This window comes from Aspergillus luchuensis, chromosome 6 (assembly GCF_016861625.1).
Source record: "Aspergillus luchuensis IFO 4308 DNA, chromosome 6, nearly complete sequence".
Classification (NCBI taxonomy): Eukaryota; Fungi; Ascomycota; class Eurotiomycetes; order Eurotiales; family Aspergillaceae; genus Aspergillus; species Aspergillus luchuensis.
Genome location: NC_054854.1, coordinates 765,461 through 782,321, shown reverse-complemented (window position 1 = coordinate 782,321; position 16,861 = coordinate 765,461). Strand labels below are relative to the sequence as shown.

Below are 16,861 nucleotides of genomic sequence, written 5' to 3'. Positions count from 1 at the left end.
GGGTCTCGCCCGCAATGGCATGATCTCGACCCGAGCGTTGCTACGGTACTCTTCACGCCTGAAGAAGCTTGAGCGGGATGAAAATTCAAACTACCAATGGCATACATCTCAAATGCCGCTCCAAGCCATTCCACCGTTCTAATTCGACAGCCCGGAAGCCTCCAAGAACAGGACGCGCTGTCCCCTCCATCAAGGTGGGTCTCAGCTTTCTCCGAGGTCTGGCGGGTGAAATTTCTTCCACGCGTGCAACTCGTTTCAATGAGATTTGCTGCGCACATTCTTACAGAAATAAAAATGCCTGGTGAGAAGTTTAGAGTAGTAAGAAGCTTATATCTGCTACGGTCCTGTCTACCAAGAATCATGGTTGGTATAGACAATATCACTTTCATCACGGCGTGACTCACGGTGCACGACCACCCGCATATCTCCGCGGCAAGCTTTTACGTACCAATCGAAGATAAGAAATGTGATCCAGTTTGCTTGAGGGCTTGGCTATCGGGTGATATCCGCAGTGTCTCTGCGTCTACATAAAGCGGGGTTCTTCGCTGCCGGCTTTTCACTTCCCCTCTCCTTCCACTGCTCGCCTTTTCTGAATGATTAGTCTGGACAACATGGGTGCAGACCATATTGCAGCGGCCAGTGATGGCGTGGCTCGTGAGAGAAACATCGAGGCCCAGAGTGCCTTTGCTTCTACATTGGTGGCGGATGTTGAGAAAGCGGCTCGTCCCAAGGAAGCGCCCACTGATAGACCGCATACCAATGTCTATGGATCCACCATTGACACTCCGACATCTGTTGCTGGGACAGACGCCGTCTATGCGGCTAAGGCAGCGCTTTTGAACCAGGCTATGTTGGATATGGGTATGGGGTTGTATCAGTGGTTTCTGTTCATTATCACCAGTGTGGGATGGTTCCTCGATAGTGTATGTCAAGACATTTACCAATAGAGGAAATATCGGGGAATTTACTAATAGATACAGTTCTGGCTGATGTCTTTCACGGTCATCGCCCCCTCCAGTGCCAATGAAGCCCAGTTCTTCTACACCGACAACAAAGAAGCCTACCTCTTCATCAGTCTGTACGTCGGACTCACTACCGGCGCCACCGCCTGGCCCTGGATGTCCGACATGCTGGGTCGGAAGTGGATCTTCACGAGCACCCTGGTCCTGATGGGCATGGGTGGTCTCGTCGGTGCCGGAATGCCGTCTTTTACCGGACTTTGTGTCGTTGGATTTGTTGTCGGCTTTGCAGTGGCCGGTAATCAGGTCGTGGATGCGATGGTACTGCTCGAATCTGTTCCCGCATCTCACCAGTTCCTTGTCTCCATGCAGGGTGCCATGTGGGGTCTGGGCCAGCTGGTAGCGGCGGCTGTAGGATGGTGAGTCTACGTCCCCATCGCCAAATGACCTAACACATCATCTAACAATCACAGGGCCTTCATCGCCGAATACACCTGCGGCACCGGTCCTGACGAGATCAGCACCGGCGCAGCCCTGTCACACCAATCCCGCGCCGACCATTCCGGCAGTAGTAGCAGCAGCTCGCAATGCCACTACGTCTCCAACAAGGGCTGGCGCTACGTCTGGTGGACCTTCGGCTGCATGACACTCTTCCTATACCTGTGCCGATTCACTTTCCCGCTGCGCGAAACCCCCAAGTATCTTCTTTCCAAGCGCCGCGACGCCGAAGCTACCCAGCTCGTCAAGGACATTGCCGCCTACAGCAACCGCAAGACCTGGCTTGAGGAGTCCTCCTTTGCTCGCATCGACTCAACCGTAGACGCCAGCGCCCCCGAGTCTCGCCGCCAGTCGCATACCAAGTCCCTTCTGTCCTCTGCTGGAGCCATCGGCTTCCCCGTTCTCTGTCTCCTCTGGGCCATCACCGGACTGACCTTTACCCTGCACAAGACCTACATCAGCAAGTACCTCGCCACGAAGGGCGTCGATGCGGTATCGGCTACCTCCGTGACTACTGGATACCTGTACAGCCGGTACCTGTATGTGGCGCTGTGCGCAATCCCTGGTCCGATCGTGATGGGGCTCCTCATCGAGGCGAAGGGGCTGGGTCGCAAGCGCACGGGATCTATCATCGCTGTGTTGACGGGTCTGTTCATGTTCTTGGCTACGGTGTCGCGCTCGCGGGATGCGCTGCTCGCGTTTGAGTGTATCCTGTCGTTCTTGCAGACGGCGACGATGGCTGTCCTGGTCACCTACTCGGTGGAATTGTTTGCGGCTCCCTTCCGGGGCTTCGGGCTGGGAGTTGTGGGTTTCTGCTGGGGAGTGTTTGGATTGATTGCTAGTATCATTACAACATTTGAGGGTGCTGTTGCCGATGGCGCTGCTGTTTGGTTCTGCGGTGCGATTTGGGTGATCATGGGTGGTGCTTGGATGGTTGTTCCTGAGACGAAGGGTCGGGCTGCTGCTTAGATGGGTGTTAATTGATGTGATGGGACATGGAATGAGTGATGGGATATGTACTTGAGTTGATGTCAAATTGAAAAGGATTAATAGCAAGTAATGAATGAATCTATATACAAAGATATTGCGTCTACAACGCTCTCCTATACACCCTCTGGTAAATAATAGCCCCGACCCCAAGCACAGCAGAGACTCCCAACAACCACTTCGCATATCCCACCTCTCTCTTCTTCTCTCTCTTTGCCTCAACCGTGGGCTTCCGAACCATATACCAAGGCACGAAATCCCCCAGATCTTCTCCCTCACTCGCAAGCTCAAATCCATGTCTCAGATACACGGGCCTTGCCCCAGGAGCAGATACCACAAACGTTTCGAGACCCTCTTTATCCGCGCGGCTTGTTCCCCACTTGATCATCTCCGACGCGACGCCCCGTCGTCGGTACTCTGGCTTCGTGCCAAGCATGTTGAGATCTGATCAGTTAGCCATATCCACGACCAAAACCACTTAGTCTAAGAAACGAGGAAAGAGAAAAAGGTTTCACATACAATAAAACCTCCTCTCCCCCATAATACCCCCAATTTTAGATCTAAACTGCTCCAATGTTTCCTTGAGAAGCCCAATATCACCGACGTGAGATGGGTACGTGGCGAGGAGTTCTTGGGTTTCGGGGTCTTTTCCCTCGGCAGAGTCCTTATTCTCATCGCCGTTCGCTGGTTGATCTTGCTGTATGGGGGCAGGAAGCTTCCACTCCAAGAATCCGACAAGCTCGTCATATTTCTCCGTATCAATGACCTTCAGGATGTGGTACTTATCAAGCCCCTCCGTCAGTTTTCGGGTGAAGCTGGCTACCCACCAAGCGTGGATCTCGGGGGTGTTGGGCCAGAGACGCTGGTCCACGGGGGTGGTGAAGCATTGAAGGTAGAGGGTTGCGAGCGCTTCGGCGTCGGAGGGGTTACAGGGGAGTTGTTTAAGCATTTTAAATCCCTTTCTTATGACTTGTGATGTTGTTGCTTTGGTAAGTACTGGGGGTTGGATTTGCTGAACAGAACAGAATGACACACTCCGGGTGTGAGAAGAAAAGCTAGGAATCGCGTTGAAATTAAATAGCCAGCTAGTTTGCTGTGCCAGCACGGCTTACGGAGATTACGATTCTTTTGCTAACGCTAAGATGGTATCTAATCGCGCTAAATAATCGGTGCAAAGACATGAATGGCTGCGGGTGAGATGAGGATTACTGCCCGGCACTTGGTTGGACTAGTGTGTAGCTAAGATGCATTAGTGGGTTCCTGTCAGGCCACCACCATTTCCTGTTAATCCGCTTGGATGCCTGTACTTTAATTATCGTAGACATTAACATTATCATTAAATTTTCTGATCCATATATCAATATGCGTTGAACCCTTCGTAGCTGGGGTCTAATGAGTCTTCTCCAACATGACAGGTTCCGGACTCCGCATTGGACTCGACATCCGCGGGTCGTGCGGGTAAGTTTGGGTCTGACCCTGAGCCGGAGCCTGTGGGTATGGGTGTGGGTACGCCTGCGGCTGTTGTCCCTGGTGGCCGTAGCCGTAGTCGTGGTGTCCCTCTCCCTGGGGATGTTGTTGTACCTGGCCTCCCTGTCTGGGTAAAAATGCCCGGCGATTCAATCCCTCTCTCGCATTCGAACGATTCTCCCCGCTCTTCGTGGCTTCAATTTCCCTCTTGACACCCTCATACATATACTCGATGAACTGGATTTCGTCCTGAATATCTAACGAACAACCAGCAAGACACAGCTCGCGCTCGCGCTGCTCGATATATTCCCGTATATTCCGCCACTCGTTCTGATAGTGTTTCAAGCGATCCGGCAGCCCCGACCCCTTCAGGTAGGTCAGCACGCCGGCCATGATGGTGTTGATGGCGCCAAAGGCCGTCACGGCAGAGTGCGGACCACTGGCGGCGCCGAGAGCCGTTAGGGCAGCGGCCACGACAATCTGGATGCCAAGACAGACGTTGATGAGGATGCTGAAGAAGCGGTAGCGCGTGGCAGCGGACTTTTCGGCCTCGACGACACGCGTGTAGATGCCGATGTTGGGGGCCGTGCGACTGAAGTGGTGCAGGGTGTTGAGAGCAGGGATGCTGTCGATGCCGGTGAGGGCGCGGAAGACGAGGAGCTTGTCTTGGGGTGGGATGAGGGAGCTGGCTTGTGTCGTGGAGATGGTGAGAGGGGGTTTGTTTGCAGGTAGGTGCGATGTTGGCATGGGGCCGTGTGTTGGGATGTTGGTTGGAGGCGTGGGCATGGGTTGGGCAGTGCTTGCACTGCCGTTCGGGATAGGAATGTCATAGGGTGGGTTGGTGTGATGAGAATGTCCTTGTGGGATGGGAGGAAGGCCTTGCTCTTCGCGATCGAAGGCGGCGTGGAGGAGCCGTCGAGCGAAGTTGGGTCGGCGATTAGGAACGGCCATGGTGAGTTGAGGAAGAGGAGAGGGTGAAAAGATTAGCAGATTGTGTGCGATTGAGCTGCTCGTGAAGAGGGTCCAACCCCTTTATTTGTAGCGGGGTGGTGCTTGATCCAAGCTCCTTTTCGTCATTTCCGGCATGGTGTTGGAGGGTTTGATAGGTTGCTCAGCACACTTTGATGGGCGCCACAATTTCTGCTAAGGACGGATATGCCGTGCGCTGAGCGGAAGAATAGCAGAAAGAAGCTAAACAACACCCTGCATTGGTCCATTATTGGGGTGTCAGACCGTCGAGGGTTCAGCGGGCAAAACTCTGAAGATAGAGAGCTGGCGGGCTGGACCCTCGACCCACAGCGATCGACACAGTTCGGCACGAGACATGGGACGTGCACCTTGGCCAGCAGTGAGATGAGAGAGGTGGAAGTTGTAACCGATTGGCTTGTCGGCAGTGGGCCATTCATGGTGGACATGCAGTGGACAGCTTTGGGGGCAGCTGAACGGGCCTGGCGTTCCTGAGCACTGAATGTCAGTGGATAGCCAGTGGATGTGTTGGAACGAACTAGCCGAGGGATCGCAATGTGATTCGCCGTGCCATTGTTCCGATTGTGATGTGACAGGCAACACGAGTCCGGCTGATGGAGATTGTCAAAGCAAACAAACCATCCTGCATGGAAAACAAGCTCTAAATTGCCCGTCCACCCGTTCGCGACGGGTTCACCCGCTGTGTGACTGTGTTGGTTGTCGGAGAAAAAGTTTGGCGCCCGATGAACCCGTGTTCTGCATCCCGTCTGGCATCTCCACAGCTTAACGGACTGACTGGTCGCAAAAACAGGTCACTAGGATGGCGGGCTGAGGCGATGCCGGCGGCTGTCCGAACCATGGATGTGAGGCTGTCAGATGGAACACAAACTTGGGACTGCAGCTATCCAGCGCGACGTCTGCAAGCGAACCGCCGATCGGTCATGGCTTTACGGGCCGAGGCTAATTTCGTTGTTAGTCTTGGAGTGAGAGTAAGACGGACTGCCATGAAGCGACATCAGTTTTGCATATTACGTATAGACCTTTGATATGTATCTCATCAGCTTCACTGTGGTCGGGTTGTAGACGAGAAAAGAATGAAGATAAGATGAATTTTTTTTTATCTCTGTTATCTCTCTCTCTTTGGGACCATTTTTTAATCTCCGACTTCTCCTCCCCGCGCTTATTAATCCGTCTGCAACCGGACATTCGGTGCATAAATGAAAGAAGCGCAAAAGATCCCCTCAATGGCGCCATTGCTTCCATTGATATCCCTCATTATAATCCCCAATTCCATTTCTCTGTTCTTCTAAACCAATATACGCCTTCTGGTACTCTCAACATGGGCGAAGCATCCCCCGTCAAAGAGCACCTAGTCATCGCCTACGCCCGCGATCTTCCGCAATGGCTGATCGACGAGACGCAGGCCAAATTCCCCGACGCCGAACTTTCCATCCTGCAGCTGCCCAATTTCGCGCCAATTCCTGCTGGTCAGTGCTTGCATCTCAATCCCTGTTCGATTTGAGCCCATTATTAACCAGCTGAACGTACCAGAAATCGCACGCAAAATCACTCTGCTCGTCACCTTTAGCAATCTCCCCGCCCCGGAAGATGCATCCAAGTATTTCCCCCCGTCACCCCAAAATTCGGATCCCGGAATAGAACAGAATTAATATAATTCAATCTAAAACAGAATCAAACTCATCCACTCCCTCTCCTCCGGACTCGATCACCTCCTCTCCCACCCCATCGTCAAAGAAACCTCCATCCCTCTCACTTCCAGCTCCGGCATCCACGGCCCCCCAATCGCCGAATGGACCATCATGAACTGGCTCGTCGCCTCGCGACGCTTCGTCTATACCCACGAGAACCAACAGAAACATAATTGGGCCAAGAATGTCGACTTCATGAATACTGTCCATGATCAAGTTGGCAGGAAAGTCGGAATCCTTGGATATGGAAGTATCGGACGACAAAGTACATTCGCACCCCTCCCTCCACGTTTCAAGAAAATTACTAACAATGAAAAAGTCGGCCGCGTCGCCTCGGCCCTCGGAATGCAAGTCTACGCCTACACAGCCTCTCCTCGCCCGACTCCTGCCTCCCGGAAAGACAACGGCTACATCGTCCCCGGCACCGGCGACCGCGACGGCACGATCCCTGTATCCTGGCACCATGGGACAGACAAAGCTTCAATTCACGAATTCCTGTCTCTGGGGCTCGACCATCTGGTGATCGCGCTGCCGCTGACTCCGCAGACCACCCGCATGCTTGGAGCTGAGGAATTCGAAACCCTCAGTAATGGTGTGTCTGCGGGTCGACCGCGTCCGTATCTTACGAATATCTCTCGCGGCAAGGTGCTTGATCAGGATGCGCTGATTAAGGCGCTGAAGGAGGGAGTGCTAGGTGGAGCTGCGCTTGATGTGGCGGACCCGGAACCCTTGCCGGAGGATAGTCCGCTGTGGGACACGCCAAATGTGCAGATCAGTCCGCATGTCAGCTCCGCAGGGAGGGAGTATATTCCGCGTTCGCTGGATATTATGAGGGAGAATGTGGGGAGATTGGAGAGAGGGGAGGAGTTGTTGAACGGATTTAAGAGGGGGAGGGGGTACTAACCCTCATTATTGGTTGAATGAATTCATGTATATGACTTTTGGTATTATTAATTCATGACTAGTTCATACATATACTAACTGACTGAAAGAATTCGATTATTGAGTAAGCCAGCCCCGAATACCTTCTTCTGCGACCACGCCCAGCACGCCTGCTCCAAGAACCACCCACGTCCAGGGGTTCACTACCTCGGTGAAACCGGGCCAGAAACTGTTCTTCTCGCGGCGCCAACTCTGCAGCTGCTCGTATTTGTGCAAGTCCTCAGTGCGGTACCGTGTCTCCTGGCTGGCTTCGGTCTGGCGATCGCCGCCGACGAAGCGGAGGAAGAAGTAGTTGGTCAGGGGACCGAGTAGGACGATCGGGTTGAAGTTGTTGGCGATGTTGAGAACGGCGAAGGAGATGTGGACGAGGGTGTCGCCGAGGTAGCTGGTTTCATTAGCTTCAGATCCTTAAGAAGTATGAGAGTGAGGATGGGAAGGGATAGCTTACTTGGGGTGTCTGACGATACTCCACACGCCATGCTTGCACAGATCGGTCCGTTCCTGACGGTGCATCTCGAGCTGCGCATCGGCCATAACCTCCATGGCGAACCCAGCGCCGAAGAGTGCGACACCGATTGCGCGCACGACAGACTGGACGTCGCCGTCCAGCGACAACGTCGAGGAAGTCAACCGAAACGGCACAGTGAAGGGCAGGGCGATCAGGGTGAGGAAAGCCGCCTCAGGTAGATACTGCTTGAGCAGAGCCGAGGTCCAGAACCCATTGGGGTCTTCCTTCTTCAGCTGGTCATAGCGAGGGTCATCCTTGCCGCGGGTGATAGTCCGAGAAGCGATGCGAGTAAAAAGCCGAGTACCCCAGACCGTAACACAAGTCAAGAGAACCTTTTCCGTCCAAGAGAGAGTCGACCAGGCAGTTTGTGGGGAGATGTTGTGGTAGTAGACTTGATGTCCGATGGCGCTCCACCAGGCGTTGATAACTTGACTAGAAGGCCAGCACCAGTCCTTGATTTCGGCGCGGTCGGTGGCCTTGGATGCGATAAAGGCAGCGATGTCAAGAGTCGTGTGGAGCGTGAAGGAGGGGAGGATTGTCGATTTGAAGATCCCGATGTCGGCCGTGTGAAGCCGCGGGTGATGGTGGGGGTGTGGGATATAGTCGTTCCCGAAGGGAGCGCTCCCGGATATGTTCATGTTGACTGTGATGATCACTCAACTGTAGTTGAAGTTGAAAGAGATCGGGATTGTGGGAGGAACTGGATTTGGTTTTATAGAAGGGGGGTGTCAGTTGATGTCAGTCTTATGTAACGGCGTCATGACGATGACGTTCACTGCTTCGCGGGCTGGTGGAGCCGCCCTGCCAGGGCCAGACTGAACCCTGATCAGTCCTGCCGAGGTTCAGGTTCCTGTTCATATTGCGGATGGACACGTTAGTTCAGATTTATGCTTGCTACCTTGTATATTAATATATTGTGTCTAGGTAGGGAAAGTTCATGCAAAGCAGGTCACTCGAACAGCCGAATCGCTAGCTGGCGCCGATAAGATAAGATAAGATAGATAAAGAATGCTATGTATCACTTGGATTGCCCGCGCTGCGCTAAACGAGAGAAATTGAAATGCACATCCGGCAATCCCGACCGTTCCTCAGTCTGGTAATTGCTCCGCATTATACTGATAAGTCGATATCTCCAGATATCAAGCACCCTCTCTGTATCTTTATGTGAATGGTCAAAGGCGACAAATTGATCTCCACATCCAGTATACAGGTCTGTCTTGGTTATATGGTCGTATGTGGTCGATATGAGCGAAATGTCGGCCTGCTGGGTCAGACCCAGACTATATAGTTCATGTCCATCTGGAATGTTTTCCAATGGCAACTTGTCTGTGTTGATCCTTCTATTTCTTGATATACCATCTTCATTCTGATCTTGCTCCCTGTAACGCATTAAACGCGATCGTGGGTCATGTGTACTCAGCACGGGCTTCACGGTCGGCTCGTCTTCTCGGTCAGCGTCGGGTTGACTGTGAAGTGCAGCCTTGGCAGCTAGATACCGACTCATATGGGGTGAACTCGTTGTGGTCTGGTTTCGCCGACTTCTAAGTTGTTCTCGATGCCTAAGGATAGCTTCCCTCTTGCGGTTCTCAAAGTCAAGTGCACGGTCCAGCTCCTGGTGGTTATTTCCTGAAAGAAGCTGGCGTAGAGTAGTGGAAGACTTCTCAGGGGCAGGCGCGCGATCTTCTCTGATTTTGGAGTCTCGGGTACTTCCAAGCAAGGGAGAACCAATTTCTTCTGGCTCTGTTTCTGCTTCTGCAGGGCTAGCCTGGGTCTCGGGATATTGATTCTGAGCAGTAGCAACGCCATTCTCTATTGATACTGTGTTATTTGGTGACCTTTCTGATGAGCCAAATCGCTCTTGCGCCAACTGCTGCAATGAGCGCTCGTCTCCATCGTCTACAGGTACCTCACCAATGGTTGGCTGAGACAAGGGGACTGGGGTTTTCCCTAACCAACTATCAAGGGCTCCGTTTCCAGGATGCGTGCTATGGTCCATTGAGGCTTGCCTTGTCCTGGGATGAGGAGTTTGAGGTGTTCCTAGACTAGACAGCGAAGACTGAGCTTCAGTCACGTAGCCAGGAGCAGTCGTCGAGCTGGCAGAGGGACTCGGTAAGATGAACCCTGGAGAGCTTGTCTGCAGTCTCTCCCGTGAGTTTCTTCGGCTTTCAGTCGGATATCGCACAATTCCACTCCTTCCTGTGTTGTCCGTATCACTGGGCGACGAAGAAATGTTGCGTGTCGGCATCGGCATGCTTTCTCTAGGTATTGACCAGGGGATGCTGCTCGCATTTCTCAGCTCCAGACGATTCTCTGTGTGTGTGCTATGTTGTTCCTCTACAGCCGGTGTCCGTGGTGTTGAGGAGGCATAACTGCTTGCCCGTGAGTCATCCGGACTTTTCCTGGCAAGAAGGATGTCAAACGAGTTTCTATGAGGAGCAGGCTCCTTTTCTTTATTGGCGGTCCTTGATCTCTCGGCTGGTTTTGCTTCTATACCGTACACATCACACAAAAGCTCTTCCACCAAGGAGAGAAGCTCTTCCTGGTCTTCGAGAAGGACATCATCTTTGGCGGGCTCAATGTTGACGTCGTAGCTTGCATTAGTGCACTGGAGCTGAAGGCACAAAAGCGGATCAGTAATGCTTGTGGATGGCTCCTGACTGGAAGCAAGTGAGCGTATATAAGACTTGAATAATTTGGCAGTATCTTGCGCGACCCCTCGGGTGGTCGATAAGGGCCTGCCATCGATACTGATATACTGACCCAACCCGTTTACCTTGGCAAGGTCTGACTCTGTCAGCCACATTCAAGTACTTACAGAGCAGCTACATACCAGAATCTGGTTTTGGGAGAAGCGCGAGTATCCGAAAAGACCTGTCGCTGTCATTCTCAGGTGGCCAGGCCTTGACAAGACAGCTAGAGGAAGCTTCGGTGCCCACAACCTTTAATGCAGCATCCACGAGGCTAGCGTCCTTGCCTGGGCCATACATCCAGTTGTTCGTCTCTGTCTTTACTCTGAGGACTTTCAGGGATAAACGCTTGGAGGGCTGAGCAATAGCGTATGCTTGTACGAGCTTCTTGATCCTCGCGAGCGTCTTGGCAGCATTCTTTATCGTAGTTTGTCTCCGGACAGGGATGTGTTTGAACAAGTCCGTTATGCGGACACTGGTACCTACCGGATGTGACGCTCGTTGGGTACTACGTAGGTCAGCTTTGGACTATCTCAATCGGCGGTGGAAATCACCTTAGAAGCTCGCCATTTCTACCATATTTGATAGAAGACCCAACCGGCTCATGCGGTACTCTAGTGGTGATAGTCACGCCACCGGATACCTCCGCTGCACTAGCAAGTGCTTCGCCTCTGAAACCTAGGGACTTCCCACCGATAGTTCTAAGATCCTCGACGGATTGAATCTTGCTAGTGAAAGTGCGTTTGCATACAAAAGGGTGGTCACTAGTGGGGATACCGTGGCCATTGTCTTTCACTTGTATTACGTCAAGTGTATTCTGTGAGATCTCGATGAAGACCGAAGTAGCTGTGGCATCCAAGGCGTTGTCCAGGAGCTCCTTGACAATGGAGCAGGGATCGGAAATAACAGACGCGGAGCCAATTGCCCGCACCGCTTCAGGGGACAGCGCGGCGATTGGCATCCTTAACGGAACACAGGTAATTGGTCAGTCATCTGGGTGGCGTTGAACAAGATGAGCGATGAATACTTTCAGAATATATACTATATAACAGAGTTTAGATGAAGTATACGATGCAATAGACTGTCCCGGATGATCAATGGAGATGGAGAATGAGGGAAGGAGTATTTCCACGCACAACATGGGTCATTGATCACGTGTGCTGAGTCAGCCACACCACGTGGCTTGTCAACATCGACAACATTCAGTCTTGTCTGTCTCTCCATCATTCATCGCGTGCTGCCAGTGGTTGGACTCGGAGATGTGATGTGCAACCCAGCATGGCTAGCTCTTCATTCCGGTTGTCGCAGCTGGCGATTCCATCAGTTTGCATCTTAATTAGCTTTCTCGCGTACAGCTCGCAGTATTTCTTTCTGTACTTCGAGCCAGCTCCGCTCAGGGACACCGAGCTATGGCGCCTCAACATCTTTGCCCTGTGCATCTGGATATGTTATTATCGAACTTGCACTGTAGATCCTGGTCGCATTCCCAAAGATTGGAAGCCATTAGACAGTAAGCAACTCGAAGCCGACCGTGCTAGTGGTCGTCAACGATGGTGCCGTAAATGTGAGGCATACAAGCCGCCAAGAGCCCACCATTGTCGAACGTGCCAAAGGTTAGTTATATCAAATCAATAGCTAGGGCTTCACACTGATGCCAGCTGCAGATGCATTCCAAAGATGGACCATCATTGCCCATGGACCTCGAACTGTGTCTCGCACTTCACCTTCCCTCACTTCGTGCGTTTTCTGTTCTACGCCGTAACAGGAATGTCTTATCTCGAAACCCTTCTCTATGAAAGAGCGTCAATAATTTGGGCTTCCCGGAATCGTCCAAGCGTAAGATGATTACTCTAGACGAGACGACGCAAGCTGATGCAGAAGTTGCTTAGTATTTAGGCCCTAGTGCGCTGCAGATGGGCCATTTGTTCGTTCTCCTTGTAGTGAACAGCTTCACGGTCTTCTTTCTCATGATCCTTCTCGGTCGGACCATCTGGTCTATGAGCATTAATACGACAACCATCGAAGAATGGGAAATTGAACGACATCAAACGCTGGTTCGTCGGTCCCGTCACTTCGGTGGGTATTTGACCGGACCAGGTGGCGTCAGGATCCGAATCAAAAAGCAGGAGTTTCCGTACGATATCGGAATCTGGTCCAACATTAAGGCTGGAATGGGCGGAACTGCTAATGTTGGTCGATCTTTATCAATAATAGCTTTTCTCCGCTGCAAGCTAATTTTTTATTTAGGTTCTGAGCTGGTTTTGGCCGCTGGCTAGAACTCCTGACCGTCGGACAGGATTGGAGTTCGAAGTAAACGACTTTGAAGGTTAGTGAAACTTGCTATATGGCATCGACATTAATGACGGACTGACCCCAAAATAGATCCTAATGTTACCTGGCCACCTCCCGACCCGGACAGAATCCCGGTTACAGCCAGAACAGCCATGGATGATGTCGAGCCCCAGACTCCGGCAATTTACGGGAGGAAGGGTGATAGCTCCAATGGGGCGCCGAGAGCTAGCCAGGAAATCAGACGTCGTAAGCGCTTCCATGATCGGGCACAGGATGAAATAAATCAGAGCGGCTCTTCTCGGGGATCTTCGCCAGATTATAGTACTGAGCCTGAAGATGGTGAGGAAGGGTGGAAGAACTCTGAGGGCGAACGGCTACGTGACTTTGGGGTTGAAGAGGACGTCGAATTCTACGACGAGGAAGACATCCCACTCGCCATTCTGATGCAACAAAAAGCACAACGACAATAAATACTCTTCCATTCTCGGTCAGAAACATGATTGCGTACATAAAACATAATGTTAAAAAGCTATAATCATTAGCACTAGCCCTCCGCATTCAAATCGTAATCATACTGTTCCATCCTGAACACAGCTTGCAAGTTCCGCCTAAACCCAAGTACAGGTGGCTAGTGCCACGTTAGAAACCCGAAATTGTAGTAACGGCAGGCAACGATGTCCTGAATTCAGTCGTAGCGTTCGATTACACGCTCCCTCCTCACTCTGTTTGGAAATAAATCGGGTCCTTGATATATTCTCCGAGTCTTTCCCGCACCCAAGCATCCTGCTTCTCACCAGCCTGAGGAAGGCTACTCACAATGCCGGTTGTGTCACCACCACCTAGCAGGACAGCGAATATTCCCCGTAAATGGAGGCCTTGGTAACCTGGAATACTGATATCAAAGGGCTTAGAGCGCTTCCATAGCTCTTCCACGGTTTTGACGTGAAATTGCACCTCATCCAATTTCAGCGACAAGATCCTCTTATGGATGCGGTAGTACTCGGATCCAATACCTGGATCGCCCAAAATGCAGCTGCCCCCGGTACCCCAATGCTGTGCTGTCGAGAAATTGTTCGAAACTTCATCTTTAAAGGTTGGCGTGCGAGCTGCTGACACCTGCCAAGGCATGATCGGGGCATGCAGTTCTGCGCCAAGCGTTTCACAGAAATCAAAATACCTGCTCCATTCGCGCGGAGCAAAGCAGAAGAACTTGGGGTAGCTATCATTTCTGTAATCATCGCGTTCCCAACGGTCAACGGCCAGAAAGTCGAGAGGAGCTAGCTCATCCTCATCCGCCTGCTGGGAAGCTTGTTTGGCCCATACCCCGAGTTCATCCAAGTAGTCGGCTGTTTTCTTCGCCTTTTCCGAAGCCTGGTTTTCGTCCGTGTAAATCCACACTGCACCGGCGGCTTCTCCTGCCCAGAGATTGACCTGCCATCCGAGCGAAACGGCAGGCTTACCGGTGTCGGGATCCTTCGTCAGAGTCCGCACCAGCCAGTGTAGTGCACGTACATATCCACGAAGGGTATCGTCAATGTCGCTAGGGATAAGCTCGACCTTATCTGCTTCACCCCGGTATTCAAGGGCTTCTTTCAGAGCATTGAGGAACGGTACTTCTGAGTCCGCTTCGTAGCCACGCTTCTGGCACTCCCCAATGAAATCGGGGTTGAGGATGTACGCAGCGCGTAGAGAGCGTGGTGCCTGGTCACTCTTCATGGTGAGTTGTAGCGACTGAATGAAATTTCCAAGGCTATGGCGGTGTCTGGTGGTATCTGTCAGGACATCGTTCCCACCAGAAAAGTTGCAGGTATATGATATCAACACTGGCAGAACAGTATGATCGCTTCCGATGGCTTTTTCGATATCGCTCGCAAGGGCAATCACTCTCGGTGTGCACTCTAGACTCTCTGTTAGATCAACTTCGGGGCCGCCGTCGCCACCTTGACCAGCATATTTGAATATTGACGATGCACCAGCTTGCACAAAGTCTGTTAAGTCGTTGTCAGTGTCATCCGATTTCGTAGGTTCGCTGAGGTCCCGGGTGCAAGCACCGAAACTCAAAAAGTTGGGGAAGCCAGGGACATTGAGATTGACGACGAGGTCCACCTGCAATTCCAGTTCAGTGTTACCATCTTCGTTGACGGTGATACTGGGGTCAAATGTAGGTTTATACAAGATTCCATTCTCGATGAACCGATTTGCCTGCACTTCGTAATCTCCCGGGGCCACCAACACCTGGAACTGGGGATTCTCTTCATTCATGTCCACCTTCTCCTTGTAAATAAGGCGGGTTTCCTTTTGAATGAGGTGCACCACCATTGTTCCTGCGGTTCTTGAGCCTGGCTTCTTCAGCTGGATGGGTAGCTTGACGGCACCCGAGACTTCTATTTGATGCTGAATAACATCGCCAGCCGTAAACAAGACAGAATCATTGCTTGATAAATCAACCTGCTTCGGAGTGAATTCATATTGAACATTATTCACGATGATTGAATCAACGCTAATAGTTGCGTTGCCATCCGATGGGAGTACTCGACGTGGCTTTGTGGTCTGTGGAACAGAACTCCAAAAATCATGGAGCAGACTGTCTTCGCTGCTGAACTTGACATGCACTTCCTCTCCCTCGAGCCCGACTATATTGTCAATTACAACGTCTGTCGCGCTGTAGTGATGAACATCGTACGTAACGTTGACATCTGAGCTTGTGGTCCCCTGTTTGACCTCCACTTGGTCTGGCTGAGCCTTTGCGATAGCAACGGTGGTTTCATCGTCCGTGAAAACTTCTGTAGCAGCAACTCCGTAGTTGCCCCGGTTCAAGGTGACCTGAGTCTTTTGACCGAATGGTACCTCTTTCATGATGATCCCATCATCGTTTGTGAAAACCACCGTCTGGTTGGAGTAGGGAATCCCATCCGGTCGACTGTCACACACAATTGGGACGGTACCGGTTTCATCAGGCAGAGAATTCTTCCACAGACGCACCGAGTCCTTGTAGTGCTCATCTTGCGGATCGCCAGCCATTCCCAGCTGGACAACTTTGACTTGGAACTTGTCGGCTTCCCCATCCCAATTAGGCTTGAATGTGATCTTCACAAGGACTTCGACATCGTTACCGCTCGAGAAATTGCTAACCTCACACGTGAAATCGTACCAGGGATCAGTGGAAACATTGACCTCCGTATCCTCGACCTTGACGGGTGATAGCAATGCAATTCCAAGGTAATCATCCTTGGTAAAGTCCACAGGATTGTTGTCCTTGTCGCGTAAATCTTTAAGTTCTATCACACCCCAACTAGGAGTTGAAGAACTTGCTGTGATAGTAGCAGACATCTCGATACCTGAGTCCGTTGCTCGAGGTCGACGGAGATAGTTCATGATTCCGGTCATGTTTGCGGGTAGTTGACACAGGGCTTACAAGCTCGTTGTATGAGGAGTGGACTAGATGCCAAATTGATATGTGATACTTCAATTCGGGTGGATGAGAGAGGGCCTATTTATGCAGCCGGCTGTGTCTAAATAGTGACTATATTTGCAGGATCAACGGGGCCGTGATAGGCGCAGGCAAGATTTACATTATTGCCACTTTTGGCTAGCTGGTCTCGAGTAATATGCGGGGTATGTAGGCGAAACAGACGTCATGAAAAGACAGTAGCCTGTCGGAGACAGCGACACATCAGCCTTGGAATTCGTTACTGTCACAGTAGCACCACATACGTCAAGGGTATCAAGGAGTGCGAAGCCTTTCTTTCATTGATCTGCCATGACTACCGTGACTATTATTGATTACTTTAAATGTCAGCTTCATGCTGCTTTCAGGTCATGGCTTTCAGTAATTTTGTAACATAC

At 51.6% G+C, this 16,861-nt stretch overlaps 10 protein-coding genes across 10 annotated transcripts; 5 read left to right on the top strand and 5 right to left on the bottom strand.

Moving 5' to 3' along the window:
- Window positions 1-96: 96 nt before the first annotated feature.
- On the top strand, window positions 97-399 carry AKAW2_60286A (uncharacterized protein; the record flags this gene model as incomplete). Its single annotated transcript, XM_041692395.1, has 1 exon — window positions 97-399. The coding sequence occupies one exon, from the start codon at window positions 97-99 to the stop codon at window positions 397-399; it is 303 nt and encodes a 100-aa protein (XP_041545784.1).
- Window positions 400-611: 212 nt separating this feature from the next.
- AKAW2_60285A (uncharacterized protein) lies at window positions 612-2,426 on the top strand (the record flags this gene model as incomplete). The annotated part of the gene is made up of 3 exons (XM_041692394.1): window positions 612-923; window positions 981-1,378; window positions 1,433-2,426. The coding sequence occupies 3 exons, from the start codon at window positions 612-614 to the stop codon at window positions 2,424-2,426; spliced, it is 1,704 nt and encodes a 567-aa protein (XP_041545783.1).
- A 121-nt stretch (window positions 2,427-2,547) lies between these two features.
- On the bottom strand, window positions 2,548-3,393 carry AKAW2_60284S (GNAT family N-acetyltransferase; the record flags this gene model as incomplete). Its single annotated transcript, XM_041692393.1, has 2 exons — window positions 2,548-2,888; window positions 2,964-3,393. The coding sequence occupies 2 exons, from the start codon at window positions 3,391-3,393 to the stop codon at window positions 2,548-2,550; spliced, it is 771 nt and encodes a 256-aa protein (XP_041545782.1).
- Window positions 3,394-3,833: 440 nt separating this feature from the next.
- On the bottom strand, window positions 3,834-4,862 carry AKAW2_60282S (uncharacterized protein; the record flags this gene model as incomplete). Its single annotated transcript, XM_041692392.1, has 1 exon — window positions 3,834-4,862. One exon carries the CDS (start codon window positions 4,860-4,862, stop codon window positions 3,834-3,836), a length of 1,029 nt encoding a protein of 342 aa, XP_041545781.1.
- Window positions 4,863-5,066: 204 nt separating this feature from the next.
- Window positions 5,067-5,372, top strand: AKAW2_60283A (uncharacterized protein; the record flags this gene model as incomplete). The annotated part of the gene is made up of 1 exon (XM_041692391.1): window positions 5,067-5,372. The coding sequence occupies one exon, from the start codon at window positions 5,067-5,069 to the stop codon at window positions 5,370-5,372; it is 306 nt and encodes a 101-aa protein (XP_041545780.1).
- An 844-nt stretch (window positions 5,373-6,216) lies between these two features.
- Window positions 6,217-7,489, top strand: AKAW2_60281A (D-isomer specific 2-hydroxyacid dehydrogenase family protein; the record flags this gene model as incomplete). Its single annotated transcript, XM_041692389.1, has 4 exons — window positions 6,217-6,364; window positions 6,429-6,495; window positions 6,568-6,851; window positions 6,906-7,489. 4 exons carry the CDS (start codon window positions 6,217-6,219, stop codon window positions 7,487-7,489), a joined length of 1,083 nt encoding a protein of 360 aa, XP_041545779.1.
- A 96-nt stretch (window positions 7,490-7,585) lies between these two features.
- AKAW2_60280S (DUF1295 domain protein) lies at window positions 7,586-8,674 on the bottom strand (the record flags this gene model as incomplete). The annotated part of the gene is made up of 2 exons (XM_041692388.1): window positions 7,586-7,913; window positions 7,977-8,674. 2 exons carry the CDS (start codon window positions 8,672-8,674, stop codon window positions 7,586-7,588), a joined length of 1,026 nt encoding a protein of 341 aa, XP_041545778.1.
- Window positions 8,675-9,054: 380 nt separating this feature from the next.
- Window positions 9,055-11,684, bottom strand: AKAW2_60279S (putative DNA mismatch repair protein; the record flags this gene model as incomplete). The annotated part of the gene is made up of 3 exons (XM_041692387.1): window positions 9,055-10,820; window positions 10,867-11,231; window positions 11,278-11,684. 3 exons carry the CDS (start codon window positions 11,682-11,684, stop codon window positions 9,055-9,057), a joined length of 2,538 nt encoding a protein of 845 aa, XP_041545777.1.
- A 317-nt stretch (window positions 11,685-12,001) lies between these two features.
- Window positions 12,002-13,485, top strand: pfa4 (putative palmitoyltransferase with autoacylation activity Pfa4; the record flags this gene model as incomplete). Its single annotated transcript, XM_041692386.1, has 5 exons — window positions 12,002-12,336; window positions 12,388-12,559; window positions 12,613-12,912; window positions 12,971-13,049; window positions 13,106-13,485. 5 exons carry the CDS (start codon window positions 12,002-12,004, stop codon window positions 13,483-13,485), a joined length of 1,266 nt encoding a protein of 421 aa, XP_041545776.1.
- Window positions 13,486-13,732: 247 nt separating this feature from the next.
- On the bottom strand, window positions 13,733-16,402 carry AKAW2_60277S (uncharacterized protein; the record flags this gene model as incomplete). Its single annotated transcript, XM_041692385.1, has 1 exon — window positions 13,733-16,402. The coding sequence occupies one exon, from the start codon at window positions 16,400-16,402 to the stop codon at window positions 13,733-13,735; it is 2,670 nt and encodes an 889-aa protein (XP_041545775.1).
- Between the last annotated feature and the right edge of the window lie 459 nt (window positions 16,403-16,861).